The 19,044-nt window shown below is 38.8% G+C and overlaps 1 protein-coding gene and 1 non-coding gene across 3 annotated transcripts; both read left to right on the top strand.

The window, feature by feature from the left end:
• The first annotated feature begins 1,946 nt into the window (after positions 1-1,946).
• Positions 1,947-18,823, top strand: LOC131989918 (PRELI domain-containing protein 1, mitochondrial-like). 2 transcript variants are annotated; one of them, XM_059355278.1, is made up of 6 exons: positions 1,947-2,099; positions 4,467-4,651; positions 6,920-7,145; positions 9,074-9,187; positions 13,136-13,214; positions 13,707-18,823. In XM_059355278.1, exons 2-6 carry the CDS (start codon positions 4,560-4,562, stop codon positions 13,730-13,732), a joined length of 537 nt encoding a protein of 178 aa, XP_059211261.1. In that variant the 5' UTR covers positions 1,947-2,099; positions 4,467-4,559; the 3' UTR covers positions 13,733-18,823. The 2 variants fall into 2 exon arrangements, with proteins under 2 accessions (XP_059211261.1, XP_059211262.1); XM_059355279.1 differs by lacking the exon at positions 1,947-2,099 and adding an exon at positions 2,126-2,354.
• trnag-ucc (transfer RNA glycine (anticodon UCC)) lies at positions 2,649-2,720 on the top strand. The gene has a single exon. It is a non-coding gene; the product is annotated as a tRNA-Gly (tRNA).
• Positions 18,824-19,044: the final 221 nt, after the last annotated feature.

The raw sequence follows: 19,044 nt of genomic DNA, 5'->3' as shown, positions 1-19,044 counted from the left end.
TGTGTGCGTGCGCGTGTGTGTGTAGCGAAAATCGCATAAAGTACCTGTGTGTGTGTTTGAAGCATATGTATGCATGTGTGAGGAGTGTGCGCGCTTAAGCGCATGTGTGTGTGTGTGTGTGTGTGTGTGTGTGTGTGTGAGTGGGGGGTTATCTGTAACTGTAATCACATCAAAGATCAAAGGCAATCAGATCAAAGCAATCAACAGAATTAACAGGCACCTGTTCCGGCTCAGTGACAGCAGAGGTAGACAGACTGGAATTTCTGCTTGAACAGAAAGCATTTTTGGCAAAACCATAATACCTATCATTGATCCGACTTCACTTTGAGCGTCCTGAGTTCTTTCTGAACATCAACATATGTTTGTTTTTTTAAGAAAAATGAAAAAATAGCTTTGTTAGAGCGATCTAAAAAAACTGTTACATCTCCCTTTTTACGAAATTTTCCTGTGTTTTTAATATGGCAGCCATTGAGGCTGTTGGTGCATGTTGGTGGCACATCTGTGCGTCCTACGCCCAAACTATAACTCTGACAGTTTTACCAGAGGATTGTGAGTGAGAAAACAAATTATCCTACGTTTCTATGTATAGATTATCTCTGTAGAGTGGAATGTGCGGCCTGGAGAGCAGTTTTCAAATTTATTTTTTGACAATTTTTTCTCTCCCTCTACACTCTGGCGATGATGTCACACACTGTGACACGAACATTCCGTGCAATACACACCCATTATAATCTCAGAATTTCTCAAATGATCATGGTCATTGAACAGGGATTGATAAAAAACTATATGACCTATCGAAACGTGGATTAATACACCGATACACAAGACTTGTGTCTACTGTTTAAAGTTTAAATGGAGTCTCTAGGTGAAATTATGCCGGAGAAGTAGACGTTTAAAAATCTCCAATTATTATTCTTTTTCGCTCATTTTTTGTCGGCCGTCCCATTCATTTCAATGCAAAATTTTGGGCAGTTTTTCGTGACTAACTCTTTTAAAAAAAGATATTTTCTGTAAAATAACTTACGGCAAATGTTAACTATATTTTGACGCTGATACTTTTAGGATTTTGAGTGCAGGACGAGTAGTTTTGCTTAAATATCTGAATTCTTCTTCCCTGTCAGTGAACCAAAGCGGAAGAAACAAATTTCTCCTCTATAAATGACTGAAGCTCGTCCTCTAGTGGACAACAGCGTCAAGTACAGCTACATTTTATTCTACATAACATATATCTATTTTATTCTACATTATATAAATATGAATATTTTATTCTACATTATATAAAAATGTCTATTTCATTCTACATTATATAAATATGCATATTTTATTCTACATTATAAAGATCTATTTTATTCTACATTATATAAAAATATCTATTTTATTCTACATTATATAAATATATATATATTTTATTCAACATTATATAAATATATCTTTTAATTCTACATCATATAAATATATATATTTTATTCTACATTATATAAATATATCTATTTTAATTCTACATCATATAAATATATATATTATTCGACATTATATAAATAAATCTATTTTAATTCTACATCATATAAATATATCTATTTTATTCTACATTATTTATTCAACATTATATAAATATTTGTATTTTATTCTAAATTATATAAATATTTCAATTATATTTTACACTAAATAAATATTTCTATTTATTCTACATTATACTTTTACTGCACTACATTCATTTTTTAGTAAATTTCATTTTAGATTCAGATTATTAAAAATAAAATATAATGAACTCATAAACAACAATGTATTATTCTGGATTAACCTGTTCAGCAGTAAAAGCAGACTAGTTTCTCATCTATAAGTGACTCGAAATAAAATGTATTATTATTATGATTACTATTATCATTATTATTATTATTATTATTGTTGTTTTTATTAGTCTTATTGTTATTATTATGTTTATTATTATTTCAGCTGGTCCTTTAGTGGCGGACAGAGGGAAGCTCACAGCTGTGGACCTGAAGCTTCTCATGCTGCCTCAGCGCTCTCTCCTGCTTCATGATACATGCTACAGCGGGCTCTAGCACCGAACTCCACCCGCTGGCAGTCACAGGCTGCAGGTAGGTTAGCTCCAGGGCTAGCCATAGCTGATAGCTTCCTCAGCAACTACAACAGCTGCTTCCGAATGCTAACGTGTTAGCTTACAGTAACGATAACTGGGGTGAAACAGCTAATTAGCTTAATTAATAGTTGGCTGACTTACCAGAATAAGTAATCTTTAAGAGGTTGTTGACAGTTTCGCTCAAACACACAGCAGATTAATAATTCAAGAGCTAGTTGGCATTTAGCAGCGACAACTAACGGCTAACTAGAAGGTAACTAGTTAACGAGTGTAAAGTTAGCTACAGTTTATTTCGTTTAGCTAACGTTGGTGTCGGTTTAACCAACAGTGCACGCTCATTAGCCTGAAAAAACACGATTATTATATCTATGTATATTTGTCCTTAACTCGTGGCATGTGTGCTAGTTACCAAGTTATCCCGAGTAGTAAAATTAGTAATGTAAGTCGTCTAAATCGTAATAATAACGACCTACTAAACCATAACCGTTAATACATGGCACTGTTCATCTTGTTTAAAGAGGTCACCGTAGATTCTGTGATTCCACAGGCGTTGGTGGTATAGTGGTTAGCATAGCTGCCTTCCAAGCAGTTGACCCGGGTTCGATTCCCGGCCAACGCAGATCCTTTTGCGCCGCCAAAGTATTCAAATTTATAACCCGTTTCAATCCTGAAAGATTTAAATCTGGACAGGAATAAAAGGTTTTTGATACTTGTTATTTTGTTGGCAGAGTAATGATGGAACAAGTAATCAGATTGCTTCACTGCAGTAAATGTCCTGCATTCAAAACTTTCAAAAGTACCAACATTTGACTAATTATTTTTCTTTTATTTATTTATTAATTCTCTGTTAAGTGTCTTTGAGTGTCTAGACAAGTGCTATATAAATGGAATGTATTACATGAAATACATAAATTCATTCAAAATTAAATTTTAGCATAAAGTACACTAATTACCAACATGTAGCCTAAACAGTTTCATGCTTGTATGAAAACATAGGCCCATACATGTTCTTCTCATATCATCCACTTTATTGCTTTAATCATTAATCATGTTTAATTTAAAGCACATACTGACATTGATCGCCATCCCGCTTCGGTTTCATGAAACAAAATGTGCGGGTCAAACTGTTCACTGCTAACAAGCTTACAGTAGTGTTCAAAATAATAGCAGTCCAATGTGATTTACCAGATTAATCCAGATTTTTAATATACTTTTTTATTGCAATATAACAAACAAGGTACCAGTAGGTGCAGTAAATTCTCAGAAAACCAACAAGACCCAGCATTCGTGATATGCACGCTCTTAAGGCTGTGCAATTGGGCAATTAGTTGAAAGGGGTGTGTTAAAAAAAATAGCAGTGTGGCATTCAATCATTGAGGTCATCAATTTTGTGAAAAAACAGGTGGGAATTTTGTGAATCAGGTGGCCTCTATTTAAGGATGAAGCCAGCACTTGTTGAACATGCATTTCTCTTTGAAAGCCTGAGGAAAATGGGTCGTTCAAGACATTGTCGATTAAAAAGTTGATTGGAGAGGGGAAAACTTATAAAGAGGTGAAAACAATTATAGGCTGTTCAGCTAAAATGATCTCCGATGCTTTAAAATGGAGAGCAAAACCAGAGACACGTGGCAGAAAACGGAAGACAACCATCAAAATGGATGGAAGAATAAGCAGAATGGCAAAGGCTCAGCCAATGATCAGCTCCAGGATGATCAAAGACAGTCTGGAGTTACCTGTAAGTGCTGTGATAGTTAGAAGACGTCTGTGTGAAGCTAATCTATTTACAAGAATCCCCCGCAAAGTCCCTCTGTTAAAAAAAAGGCATGTGCAGAAGAGGTTACAATCTGCCAAAGAACACATCAACTGGCCTAAAGAGAGGAACATTTTGTGGACTGATGAGAGTAAAATTGTTCTTTTTGGGTCCAAGGGCCGCAGACAGTTTGTGAGATGAGCCCCAAACTCTGAATTCAAGCCACAATCTGGTTAGTCACATTGGACTGATATTATTTTGAACACTACTGTAACTATTACTTTCTAGTTTAACCCATATCTGACATGCCTTTCAGATTACCGTGCTAACGACAGTCATATTGTGTTCAACATATCACAGTAAAACATGCATTTCGCTGATTGTGATTTTGATTCACATTCAGTACTCACGCGGATCGTCGTCTTCGTCCAATAGTTTGTAATGCTTCCAATGAAATTGGGGGCGCTGTCGCAAAATACAAAAGGTCTAGAACAGATGCAAATCTATTTACCATTTACTGCAACAGTTGAAGAACTAATACACTCAGTTTTTAGCGCGTTAATAATTAAAGTCATGAAAAATATACATGAAGTTTGTCATTTCTTTTTCTTCCAGCTGCTGAATGAGTCAGCTGTCAGCTGCCTGAGTGTGTGTGTGTGTGTGTGTGTGTGTGTGTGTGTGTGTGTGTGTGTGTGTGTGTGTGTGGACATGGGCAGGTATTTCTACAGTGAGGAGGACATTCAGAGTCCGTGGCAGCAGGTGTTTGCAGCCTTCTGGCAGCGCTACCCCAACCCCTACAGGTACACACAGGACACATCTCCTGTCTGTCCATGTGGGACGAGTTGTTCTACTGGAGACAAGAGGAAACCTCTGAACGTCTCAATAATGTCCTCAATTCACATTGTCCTGAATGTCCTTAATTTCGAAAACTTTCTTTACTTTTTCAAAAAATGTCCTCAACTTTCTAAAAACGTCGCCAAAATATTCTGCTGATCCAGAAATTCCCATATTTTCCATGAATGTCTTTAATTTTCAAAACTTTACAAAAAATGTCCCCATGTCTTTAGTTTCCAGGATTGCCTCCTCTTTGCAAAAAAGTCCTCTACTTTTAAAACTGTCTCTTCTTTAACATAACTCCTCACTTCTAACAGCGTCCTCATCTTCACTAAATATCACCTTCCAACAAAATCAACAATATTTTAAAAAGTCCCCATTGTCTCTTTCTACATAGAAATGTCCTCCGTTTCACAATATACAGTTATGTCTCATTGAGTGTGCTTGAAAAAGCACACTATATACTCTCCACCCGGCTTTTACATTACATTACATTACATTACATTACATGTCATTTAGCAGACGCTTTTGTCCAAAGCGACTTACAATAAGTGCATTCAACCTGATGGTACTAGACATAGACCACAGGAATCAAGTAAGTACATAACTTTAAGAGCTAACTGTCATTGCTACAGGAGTGCTATATGTTAAAGAAGAAAAGAATAGAAAAGAAGAAGAAGAAGAAGAAGAAGAGCAATTTTTTTTTTTTTTTTTTTAAATATATATATGTGTTAGGTGACCATGGCTTAACCGAGGTATTGTTGGAAGAGATAGGTCTTGAGCCTGCGGCGGAAGATGTACAGGCTGTCTGAGGTCCTGATGTCGGTGGGGAGCTCGTTCCACCATTTGGGAGCCAAGACAGAGAAAAGTCTGGAAGTGGTTTTGAGGCGAGTTGACCCACGGAGGGTGGGAGTCGCCAGCTGTTTGGCTGATGCAGAGCGGAGAGGACGGGCAGGGGTGTAGAGTTTGACAAGGTCCTGGATGTAAGTAGGACCTGAACCGTTAGCAGCAGAGTACGCCAGAGCTAGAGTCTTGAAGCGTATCCGAGCAGCCACTGGTAGCCAGTGGAGGGAGCGGAGGAGGGGTGTTGTGTGTGAAAATTTGGGAAGATTGAAGACCAATCGAGCAGCTGCATTCTGGATGAGTTGCAGAGGTCGGATGGCTTTGGCAGGCAGACCTGCCATGAGGGAGTTGCAGTAGTCCAGGCATGAGATGACCAGTGCCTGGACCAGGACCTGAGCCATGGATGGGGGCTCAGGTCCTCCTATTATTCTTCCATGTTTTTTCGGTCGACTACTCCTCCCAGAGTTTTGGTCGCACATACACTAAAAAGGTACCAAATCGACCGGCTCGGCCAGAAATCCCCCCAATGTTACCCTATGGAGATTCTAGAGTGGATGACATCATCACTAGAGTGCAAATGGAGAGAAAAAATTGTCAAAAAATACATTTGGAAACTGCGTTTGAGGCCGCAGATGCCACTCTACAGAAACAATTTATACATAGAAACGTAGAAACAATTTCTTCATTTCTCTTCACAAAACACATATGTAGACACACACACACTAACTGAAAACTGTGAGTTTACACTAACTGATCAGTTTTACACACTAACTGACCAAGGTTATTATAGCTTTGGATTCTTCATTAGTTTTAGTTTTAATTTCGTTGCCAATTTTTGTTTTCAATTTCAGTTAGTTTTAATTTGTTTTTAAAGTGTGTTTGCTAGTTTTAATTCGTTTTTATTTTTGGGGAAAATGCTTAGTTTTAGTTTGGTAGTGTTTAGTGTTTAGTTTGTTGGGTGTGAGATTCAACAAGGTCACAATAAATGTTCCTTTATTTCCTTTGTCTGATCCATCTCAGCCCCAATAAGTTTATTAAGTCATAAAACCAGATAGATGAAATAGATTTCATATCAACCAAAAACAAGAAAAATAGTTGACAAAGACAAAAACGAAGGACATTTTCACTATAATTTTAGTTAGTTTTGTAATCACAAAATACAGTTTCAGTTAGTTAAAAAACTCGTTTTTATTTATATTTCAGTTAAGGAAAATGTTTTTTCAATTCTAGTTTTCGTTATTTTGTTAGTTTTCCTTAACTATAATAACCTTGTAACTGACACATTTTAGACACAAACAGACTACTGTGAAGAGACACACAGTGTGTCTCTGTACTAACGTGTGTCCCTGTGTGTCCCTGTGTGTGTGTGTCCCTGTGTCTCTCTGTCTCAGCTCCCATGTCCTCTCTGAGGACGTCCTGTCCCGGGAGGTGTCGTCCTCTAACCTGCTACTGTCTCGTCGTCTGCTGCTGAAGACCAACCGTCTGCCGGGTTGGGCAGAGCGCGTCTTCCCTCCTCAGATGGCGAGGGCGGTCTACGTCCTGGAGGACAGCGTGGTCGACCCAAACACACACACACTCACCACCATGACCTGGAACCTCAACCACAACACACTCATGGTTCGCACCAACACCTCCTTATAGACATATATATATTTCGGGCCGATTATTTTCATTAACGATTAATCTGTCGATTATTTTAACGATTAAGCGATTAGTTGTTTGGTCAATAAAACGTTGAAAAATATCAATCAGTGTTTCCCAAACCACAAGATGACGTCCTCAAATCTCTTGTTTTGTCCACAAACCAAAAAGATATTCAGTTTATTGTCATAAAGGAAACAAAGAAACCAGAAATATTCACATTGAAGAAGCTGAAATCTGAGAATTAGGGCCACAGGGCAATCGCACCGAGCACTGGCCCCTACAGCTATTGTAAGTGCCTTGTTACACTGTGGATTTTTTCTTCTTCCTCTTCCAGACACAATTGCGTCAATCAAAAATTGTAAAAATTTTGGGCAGTTTTTCACGGCAGTTTTTCGCGTCTTTTTCGCACGCAATGTGATTTTAGTTACACACACACACACGCACACGTGTAAGCGCGCACACTCCTCCAGATACACATGCTTCACACACACACACACACACACACACACACACACACACACACACACACACACACACAGGTAACTTTATGTGATTTTAGTTACACACACACACACACACACACACACACAAATGCGCACGTAAGCGCGCACACTCCTCCAGATACACATGTTTCACACACACACACACACACACACACATTTTGAGGTTGAAAGGGCATAGGTTGCTGTATAAATAAATACTTGAAAAGGAATGCTTGTTGTAGGTGTGCTCCTTGTATATAATATAGCATCATAACATTATTAATATTAATTGTTTGAAATCTCTGAAGAATCTCATCATAGTGTACACACACCGGCAGTAGCCCCCGTGGCCCTTTCAGAATTTCCCCAGAGGAAATTTTCTAGTTTGGACTATTGTCTTTAAAAATATGTATGCTCAAACCAATTATTGGATTATCAAAATAGTTGACGATTAATTTAATAATCGATTATTGTTCGATTAATCGATTAATCGTTGCAACTCTATTTATGTTATGATGATAGAAATAATAACAAAAGAATAATTTCTTTAATCACTTAATTAAAAATAATGTTTTTTATGTAAATATCTGAATAAGCTCAGAAATAAAATAATAGAATAACATTTTAGTGGCTTTTTGTGTATAATGATTATATATTATAATAATAAGTATATAAGTATAAATAATAATTATAATGATAATAATAATAGGAGTAATAATCATGTCTTGAAAAGCTCAGAAATAAAATAATTAAATCCAATTTTAGTTGCTTTTTGTGTGATATCAGCAAATATCGTCCAAAGATTTGATATAATGATAATAATCATATATTATAATAATAATAACTTTTTATCAATATATTGACTCAATAAAAGTGAGAAATAGACACATATCATCTTTAAATATACCTTAATTTATTTTTTTTCTTTTAATTGTTTAATCAAAAATATTTTTTGTATTTAAATATCATAAAAAGCTCATAAGTAAAATAATAACATTACATTTTATTTCATTTTTGTGTATCATAATTATATATTATAACAGCCAATAAAAAATGTAATTATTTCATTAAAAAGAATATTTTTTGGTTTTTAAATATCTGAAAAAGCTCAGTAATAAAATAACATTATATATGACATTATATATTATTATAATAGCCAATAAAAAAATCTCAAATTATTATAATTAAATATAAAATTATAAATCATATTTTAGTATCTTTTGTGTGAGATATAATTGTCTAAAGCTCTAATATAAAATTGTTTGAACGTGTGATTTCCAGATGGAATGTGTATTATAATTAGTATATTTCCAGATGGCATGTGTATTATACTTAATATTTCCAGATGAAATGTTTATTATATTAAATATATTTCCAGATGGAATGTGTTTCATATTTAATAATTCGTCTCTCTGTCAGACCGTGGTGGAGCGATGTCTGTTTGAGGAGGACCGTAGTCGGCCATCTTGGACCAAGCTGCGGCGGGAGGCGTGGATCATGTCGGCGGTCTACGGTCTGGCTCGGCCCATACAGGTGACCCACTGAACCCTGCCCCCCCAGAACTCATAGATCTAGTTGGAAACCAGAGAACAGAGACCAGCAGGACTCATGTTTTTAGGTTCTTCATCCTCTCAGTGATGCAGAGACTTACAGTTGAAACCAGAAGTTTACTATACTATAAAAAGACACATAATCTTTTTTTTCCTCACTGTCTGAAATTAAATCAGATAAAACTTTTCCTGTTTCGGTCAATTAGGATTACCAAAATTATTTATATTTGCTAAATTCCAGAATAATGAGAGAAGGTTTTTTTTAGACATTTTTTATTACTTTCTTCAAAGTCAGGAGTTTCAGAAGAATGATTTCATGTTAGACAGTGAGAAAAAAATAACATATAGCCGTGTTTCGACTAGGGGGAAAGTGGCCATCGGGAAAGTCTCAGGCCACACCCTCTCAAAAGTCTGCACACTCAATGGGCCTCATTCATGAAACGTTAGTAGATTTGTGCGTAGATTTGCACATAAAAGCCTACGCTACTAAAAACCTACTCCGGATTCATGAACGCCGCGGGAAACTCAGATCTGATCGTAAACACGTGTGTATGATCATGAATGCCAATCCATCGTAAGGTGGCAGCGCGCTCCCGATAATCAGCAATTAGCATGAACCCCGCCCATGAATTGCTAATGACCACCATATAAGGAGGTGTGTAGAGGCATCCTGTCGACCTGTCAGTCATGGCACAAAGAAAAAAAGAACGAGAAAGAAAAAAGAATTTTTCCGAAGCGGAGATTGAAGTTATTTTGGGAGAAGTGGAGTCCAAAAAAAAATTTTTATTTTCATCTGTTAGTAGTGGTGTGACAGGGACAGGCAAAGCGAAAGCGTGGAGGGAGGTGACGGACGCAGTAAATGTGGTTTCTGTAGTGCAAAGAACTACAGCAGAGGTTAAACGTAAATGGTTTGACATTAAACTTGACGCAAAGAAACGCATTAGCGCACACAAAAAAAATACATCTGCCACAGGAGGAGGACGCTCAGAGTCCAAATACCCCGTTGGTGCGCTCTACAACGGCCCGAGTAGCCGCGTGCGCCTCATTGTATGCTCCTGTGGTGTCTGCGGGCTGGCCAGTGAGGTCATAAGCCACGGCGTCAGTGGGTAACCCCTATCCCCTATGGATATAGAAAGGTAAGTCCATATATAACACACACATGTGATTATGCAGGCTATATTCTTACCAATGAGCCAGCCGTCTCTCACAGCTCCATCCTCCAAACGCGTGCCAACTGCGCAATTACGCAGGATGAATGCGTCATGCGTCCCACCGTGCCACCGTGCCACAACGTTTAACAACACACACTTTGCGTCACAGATCAGTTGCACATTCACGGAATGAAAGTTTTTCCGGTTAATGTAAGCAAATGCATCACCGGATGGAGCCTTGATGCGTACGTGTGTGCAGTCTATGGCACCGATAACACCTGGCATGTTTGCAACTGCACTGAACCCCTGCATTACTTCTGTCTGCCGTTGTGCGCCGTATGGAAATTGGATATACTCTGGCATTAATTTAATGATACCTCTGAGAACTGCAGGCAGGATGCGTCAATTTACATAGATAATTCACAATTATGAGTTTAATCTGAATCTTAATCCCGCCAATTGCCAACTAATTTAACTAAATATGTTATATTTTTAATCGTTTGTCATGTTTATATCACATGTTTCAAAGGCATCTGCGTATTGTGTACATAACAGAACGCATTATGAATTAAAATTGTAATTTCCAACAGTGACGAGCATTATTTATATGCGTTCTTAAATTTACACAAGCACTACGTGTGGTCAGCAGCATGTGTAGATTTTGTTAGTAGCTACGAAAAGATCGGAGCTACTAAAATATTGATGAATGCGGAGATGCACGTAAATTTCCGTCTGCGAATGGTTTACTCACAAATTCGTTCTGCTCACGTTTCATGAATGAGGCCCAATGTGTCTCCGCTAAAAGTTAGCCCCCAGAGGGATTTAGAGACTCTGGAGGTGACGTATGGTTTTTGTCGTCGCTAACTGTGCACAACGTCAGCAGCTGAAAGCAGCATGGCTAATTATGCACAGAGTCTCCGCTGATCATAAACATATTGGCCCTCATTTATCAGCGTATATTTTGTCTTACGACAGGGTCCACGTGTGATTTATCAAACGATCGTATCTCGCCAACCACAGCGTAAGAATGATCGGCTGTTGATAAATGTGGCAGCTCGAAACATGTGTAATTTAAATACCACGCCCTAATATATACCCGATTCAGAAGGCTCGCCTTCAGAGTTTACGACACTGAAGGGTGCAATATGGCCAAAAAGAGGATTTTTTCACCCTCTAAAGTCAGCTTTATTTGCAAAGTGCACCGTTACAATTAACAATAGGGGCAATATAGACATATTAAAGAAATACGCAGCGACGGAGTTTATGAAATAAAAGTAGGCCTACTTATAGTTATAAACTCAAACAAGTTCACTGAATATTTTACATTTGGAGCACAGACTTAGAAGTTTTCAGCTTTTTGGTTGAAGGAGGTAAACAATGTTTTAAAGTAAGTTTTAATCCAAAAGAAGAGGAATTTCTCAGTCAGAAAGTGAAACGCTGACGTCCAACAGCTGCAACACAACAAACTGGTTTTGTTTGGCAGCATAAAAAGTGAAAAAGAAGGAAATCAGTGGTGCTGTCAGCAGAGTAGCGGACTATTAAACTCCCGGCGAGGTTTGAGTAATTACATCTTGATATATAAAGCCTAGTAATCTATATAATATCCGACTATTGCTATTATTGTGATGGAGATATATTATTCACCTCTTTACATTTACTAATAATGATGTCCTAGTCAGAGGAGCGTGTGACAGCGATGATTGGAAATGTTTCTATTCGGGCAGCACCGCTGGTGAAGGAGACGCTGACGCTCCGGTGTGGGAGCTGGATAACAGTAAACAGCAGAAGACAACAACATTTAATAGCCTCGGCTGGTATTCTGTTTCAAGAATTTCACGATCGCAGGGTGTATTTATTTTTGGATTATGTTTTAATGATAAATGATGTAGTCTAAACATGTTTTGCTTTGTCACTATTAAAAATCAAAACACCACAAAGTTTGATCAGCTCCAGGCATTGATACAATAGTCTAAAATCAATTCTTCAACTCAGACGTGTGACTTCACACTGACTCAAATTTGCGTACACGAGCTGAGAGCAGACGTGAGATCTGATCGTACCATCCGCTCACGTCCAGATTGATAAATGCCGAGGCTTGCGTAGAAATCATCTTACGCCCACTTTATGCTCACTTTCTGACGTATAAATGTTTTGATAAATGAGGGCCAGTGATTGTGAATTAACCGGCATAGCTTACTGTGCATAGAGTGTCCGGTGCTTGTTGTAAACAAACAGAGATCACTAAGTGAACACCTTCTGCAGCAGCAACACATACACACTGTACTGCTACAGAGCTAACTGAGCTAACTCTTCTTAACGAGTCGCTGGATTTGTCTCCAGTCGCTTTCTTGTCAAATAGTCGCTAAGGGGGTCTGAAAAGTTGCAAAATTTAGCAACAAAGTCGCTAAGTTTGGAACACTGCTTCTCTGGCTTTTACAAATGCCGTGTTGTTGTTGTGTAGAGTCACATCCCGCTTAGCGATCTATCCAACCAGTAACCAGGCTGTTTTCAGGGGCTGCTCGTATTCAAATTAGGGGCGTTTTGGCAAGTGAGACCCGCTTCATTCCGGGTATTACCCACACAGCCCTTCAGTGTCTTTTTATATAATGTATGTAAACTTCTGGTTTCAACTGCATCTGAGCTTTAGCGAGTTACTGCAGACAGTCATTCTGCTCACCGTTACACCACACACACACATTAAAACAACACACACACACACACACACACACTAAAGTCTCTGGTGGTGAACACAGCTCTGACTCTGTGTGTTTCTCTGACAGGAGTTTGGTCTGGCCAGGTTCAAAAGTAACCAAGTCAGAGCCATTAAGGGTCTGGAGCACGCTCTGACTAGAGTCCAGGGTGAGACACACACACACACACACACACACACACACACACACAATGACACAGACACACACAGACACACACACAAAACTGACACACACACACACACACACACACACACACACAAAACTGACACACACACAAACACACACAAAACTGACACAGACACACACACATACACACAAACTGACACACACACAAACAGACGCACATAGATTTTAACACATTCTAGTTTTTTTTAACACAAATTTGAGATCCACAAACAAAACGTTTGGATTGTTAAATTAAATTTGAATTAAATGTAACTTTTTTACTGTATTTTTTTTTGTCATTTTTAAACCTCATCCCGGTATGTTAAAAGATCTGAGTACTTAATGTGAATTTAAATGTTGTTTATTTATTTAAAAGACTCTTTATGCTTTGTAAAAAAAAGGCTAATTACTAAAAGTGTAAATGTTATAAATGATAACTGTATTTTAACGTCTTTTTCCTCTTTTATGTCTTCAGCCGAAGCCCCGCCTCCTCAGGGTTAAGCTCCACCTGCTCGGGCGAAGCTCCGCCCACTCAGAGTGAAGCTCTGTTTCCTCAGGGTTAAGCTCCGCCTCCTCAGGGCGAAGCTCCGTCCCCCTCAGGATGAAGCTCCGCCCCCTCAGGGCGAGTCAGAGAAACTCAAACTTTATTTCAGTTTATTCAATGATTCTGTTTTAGATATCAAATCAAATCAAACTTTATTTATATAGCGCTTTTCATACCCTCTGGTCCTCGTCAGCACGCGTGCAGCTGAGTTTTGTAATAATTGTAAGTTGTGGATGCTCTTTTTGGGAAGACCAGAGAGCAGGACATTACAATAGTCTAAACGACAAGAGATAAAAGCATGCATCAGCACCTCCGTGTTGGCCTGAGAGAGAAACGGGCCAACTCTGGCTATGTTCTTAAGATGGTCAAAACCTATCTTAGTGTTAGAAAAATAGCTTGAGGAAACCTTGAAAATTGAATTATCTGACACCAACAGAAAATCCTCCCCTATTTCTCTGCACAGAATGTTCTCCAAAACATTCAACAAAACCTCCCTGCCTATGTTAGGAAGTTCGCTGCCATCCATGACTTGATATCTAAAAATACAGTTTAAAAGGGTATCAATTGGCCCTGTGTCATCAGGAGACACGGCGATGTACAGCTGTGTGTCATCAGCGTATGTGTGTGTCTCCTAAAATTGACCCTTGGGGAACCCCACACTTGATTTCATGCATTCTGGAGGAGCATGTATCCATACTTACAATCAAACTTCGATCTGAGAGATAAGAAATGAAACAGTTAAAAACAGTACCAGAGAGGCCGACCAGGGTTCGGAGTCTGTTTAATAAAATGTGATGTTCTACTGTATTGCAGGCGGCGCTGAGATCCAGTAGAACCAAGACTGTTAATTTCTGTGAATCTAAATTACACCTGAAGTCATTTAAAATCTTTAAAAGAGCTGTCTCTGTACTGTGGTTCATTCTAAAACCAGATTGATATTTCTATAAAAAACTGTTTTTCTAAAATTTTACTTAAAAATGCTAAGTTGGATACAGGCCGGTAGTTATTTAAAATGTTGGGGTCTAAATTACTCTTCTTCAGAAGGGGCTTCACCACTGCCGTTTTGTAAGCAGTGGGGAAGACACCTGTCTGAAGAGAGCAATTAAAATGTGTTCCTCAAAGAAAGCATAAAATGATTTTAAGAGGGAATAGGATCTAAAAGGCAGGTTGTTGGGTTTACTTGGGAGAAAACTCGATCAAGTGTCCTTGCATCAACCAGGGCAAAACTCTCCAGTGTTTCCTCAGATAAGAGCGATGGTTCAGGTGTGCATTCTGGGATAAAAGACTGGATCTGATACCATCGATCTTACTTCTGAAGTGGTCTGCAAAGTCCTCGCAGAGGGCCTCTGATGGTGTCATGTGAGCTTTATTAAAACTGGTGTTGGTTAAAAGATCGAAGGTGGAGAAAAGAAACCTGGGGTTGTTTTTATTGTCTGTGATGAGTTTCGAGAAATGGGAAATTCTTGCCTGTTTGACTGCGTTATTGTAAGTTTTGAGTTGTAGTATTTCATGGTGAACTGTCAATTTCGTTTTTCTCCACCTTCTCTCTGCACACCTGCAATTTCTTTTTAGTTTTTTGATGTTATCGGTTCTCCACGGTGGTACAGGTTTTGTTTTTACAGTTTTAGTTAAAAGTGGAGCCACTGAGTCCAGTGTTGATTTTAGTTTGGAATTAAAATTGTCAACAACAAAATCACAGGGTGCAGGTAAAACCTCAGCAGGGGTGCTCTGTAAAATCTCAATAAAATTTGCAGCCACTTCAGAAGTCAGGTAACGTTTCCTCACTGGGGGCCTCCTGAGGGTAAAAATTGGCGATGTTAAAATACACACAGTAGTGGTCAGACACAGTCAGGGTGTGTCCCCTGTTGTGAGTCGGCTGTGCAACGTGATGTTTAAAATCTAGGCAGCATAAAAGGTTTAAAAATTCTCTGAACATGGCGTCCGAGATACTATCAACGTGTAGATTAAAATCACCAGCTATTAAAACCCTGTTATAAGCAGTGTGTATGATTGATAAAAATACAGAAAGTTCACTGATGAAAGAGGAAGAATATTGGGGTGGTCTGTAGGCTGTGATGCAGAAAATCGGAGGGCTGCTAAAAACAAAGGCGTAGTGACGCACAAAAGTGACGCAGCACCGATGCCCCTCCTAAACCCCCTTGTGGAAAATAAAAAAATAAAATTAGGTGGGCAGGTGGGCAATAGCTGGTGCATCGGTGCCAAGCCATGTCTCTGTCAGTAGAAAAATGTCCAGGTTGTGATCTGTAATTAGGTAATTTATGATGAAGGTTTTGTTAGAGAGAGAGCGCATGTTCAGCATGGCCAGATTAATGATCGTGCTGAACGTGCGCTCACCAGGTGTGGTGATGGGGACCTGCAGGAGGCAGGTCAAGTTGCTCAGAACTTGGGCCTTATTGCGAGGGCTTGAGCGCCGGTTTGTGATTCTGATTGGAATGGGTAGGGGAGAAATAAGATAAGAGAGTTTGGGCAGAGCAGTAGTGAACCCGCCTTGGGGGAGCTAGCTTTGTATGTAGGTGAGGGGGAGGCTTGCCTGTAGTGACCTGCGCTGACCAGGTGAGGATTATTTGGGCATGAGGTGTGCGATAGCCGTTTGGATGGATACCATCAGGGCGGTAAAGAGATGGGCATTTCCAGAAAAGATTAAAATTGTAAATAAAAGCTGCATTGCGGGCTGCACATGTTGATTTCAGCCAGGTATGCGACACCTCGGCTGTGAGGAGGTATGGGTCCGCTGATAAAAACTTGCTTGCCGTGGGCCTCGAGGGAGTCAAGAAGTTTATTAAAATCCCGTTTGAGCAGTTCGGAGGACTGGTCAGGAATTATGTTACAGCCAACGTGCACGACAACATCCTGGGCGAGTGTGTGTGTGTCCAGGATGCTAGCAGACTTTTCCTGGATGTCTGCCACCTTAGCGCCGGGGAAGCAAAATGTCTTTGCAGATTTATTTCCCACATTTCTCACAATCGAGTCTCCAATGATGAGCATGGTTGGAAAGGGAGAGTTCAGTGAGGGAGACTTCAACTGTGGTGGAGGAGTGGATGAAGGTGTGTGGACAGAGTGAGGAGTGGGATCTCGCTGCGGCGCAGGTGTAAATTGCGGTATGGAGCAGCGAAACCTGGGGCGAGGAGTGACAGATGGAGGGATCTGCGCCAGCGGAGTACTGCAGGGGTCACTGGATGTAGGAGGCCGGGATTCCACAGCCAGAAGAGGAAAGTCATGCAGGTCCAGAATGTTGTATCTGTTCTGCAGCTGTATGGTGTGGTGAGGAGGCGCATTTGACCATAGACCAGCGCTCCTGATGGGATGGAGTGGAGCTGGCCAGGGCTGCATGTTTTGGTCTAGCCCCAAGCTGGTTCCAGGAGACATCAGGGACGGTGCCCGGAGCAGTGACAGGCTTTGGAGGAGAGGCAGCTCCGGCGGCCTCCTCGACTCCTACAGCAGGGAGCGAAGAAGCAGAGATATCGGGGGCTTGGGTGCAGGTTGTGCTGGACTGAAGATGATGGTATCCATTAACTTTTCAGCTTCCTGGATCTTGTACAGTGTGGAGGTTCTTCTCTCCAGCTCAGCGACTTTATCCACCAGGAGGGCGCAGCTGACACAGCTTGATGAGGAGGTGAGTGGAGCCACGGTTTCCAGGGGGCGATAGTGTTGTATTTGTATGTGTGATTGTACACTCCGTACTGCCGTCGACTAGCGTGCCATCAACTAGTTGCTCAGTTTGGCTGAGCACTAAACACAAAAATGTATTTTGTTGGCTTGTTTAAAAGAAAGCTGTGTTGTAGCTAGTTAGCTTAGATAGTTAGCTTAGATAGCTAGTGATAACCGGTAGCAGCTAGCTAGCAACGCTCTATATAGTGTACCTGCACAACTGGAAAGTTAAACGGTTTCTTTTTCCATCGGAGTATGTTGTTGAAGTTGTCAAAGTATGTTGTTAATTCCCATTGAGATAGATAAGAACACGTTAAGAACAAGGGAATCTAAGTGACAGTGGTGTGGTTTCTCTCCAGCTTTCACGCAGCCATCTTGGCAAACTCAGAGAAGGAACTGAACTATTTTGTAATCTAACTTTTTTTAAATTATTATTTATTATTTATTTCTTTTTTACACTCATGTTTTTTTAATCATTTTTTATTATTTTGTAATATTTCTTTGTCAGTCTTTAAATCCTTATCAGTCTCCTGCTGGTTGATTCCTATAATAATTTTAACAAAACAGTGAATTAATCAGTTTTATTTGTGCAGATGAATCAGATCTGTGTTTAAATGATGTTTTATATATTTTGTGTTAAAGGTTTTCCAGGCTTGGAAAAGTCTTGGAATCAGTTCTGTGAAATGAATAGTTACAGAAATCTTTCCACGTAATATAACGAAACTTAATGTAGCTTCACTTATTCTGAGAATGGAAACAAATCGAACTCTTTCATCTTTTACCCTGCTGCTGAAATAGTTTTTATCTGAAAGTTTTGTTTGAAAATCTAAAATATTTGTTTGGAAATCTATTTTTTTTGTTTGAAAATCCCAAACTTTGAATGAAAATCTGGATTTTTTTTTTGAAAATCTAAAATTTTATTTTGAAAGTTTAAAATTGTACCTCCTCCTGCTCCTCCTCTCTCTCTCCTCCTCTTCTCTCCTTTTCCTTCTCTCCTCTTCCTGCTCCTCCTTCTCTCGCCCCTGCTTCTCTAAAAAATCTAAAAATTCTGTTTAAAACAAAATATTGTTTGGATTTTTTTTTTTTTTTTGAAAATCCTAAACATTTTTTTTAAGTCTAAAATTTTATTTTGAAAGTCTAAAATTGTACTTTGAAAAATTAAAGGTTTCGTTTGGATTTTTTAAACAGAACTTTTAGATTTTCAAGGATTGTTTATTTATTGATAATTAAGAACTGTTGTTTGTATTTCGACATTCAGTTTTGTTTGCAATTAAAAATCCAATTTAAGTGTTTGTCTTATGAAGTCCTGCCATACAGAATCACCATGACAACAAATAACTTTTTAGTTTTTATCCACAATAAAACATTATCATATTAAATATTAATCACATTTATTTACCTGCAGTTAAAAATGTTGTGATTTCAGTGTTTTCCTCTCAAATCTGTTTTTGATGCATAAATAAAAACATAAAGTCACGTTATAAAGTCTTTGCGTTAAATCGAGACGATGTGTGATGAAACTGGAAAAATGTTTATCTAATAAGGAAAATGTTTATTTATTTTATTAAATCTACTTTTTACTTTTAAAACGAGGGAAAGT

Source organism: Centropristis striata, chromosome 17 (assembly GCF_030273125.1).
Source record: "Centropristis striata isolate RG_2023a ecotype Rhode Island chromosome 17, C.striata_1.0, whole genome shotgun sequence".
NCBI lineage: Eukaryota > Metazoa > Chordata > Actinopteri > Perciformes > Serranidae > Centropristis > Centropristis striata.
Note: the sequence above shows the minus strand (reverse complement) of the source record. Positions and strands in the feature narration are given on the sequence as shown.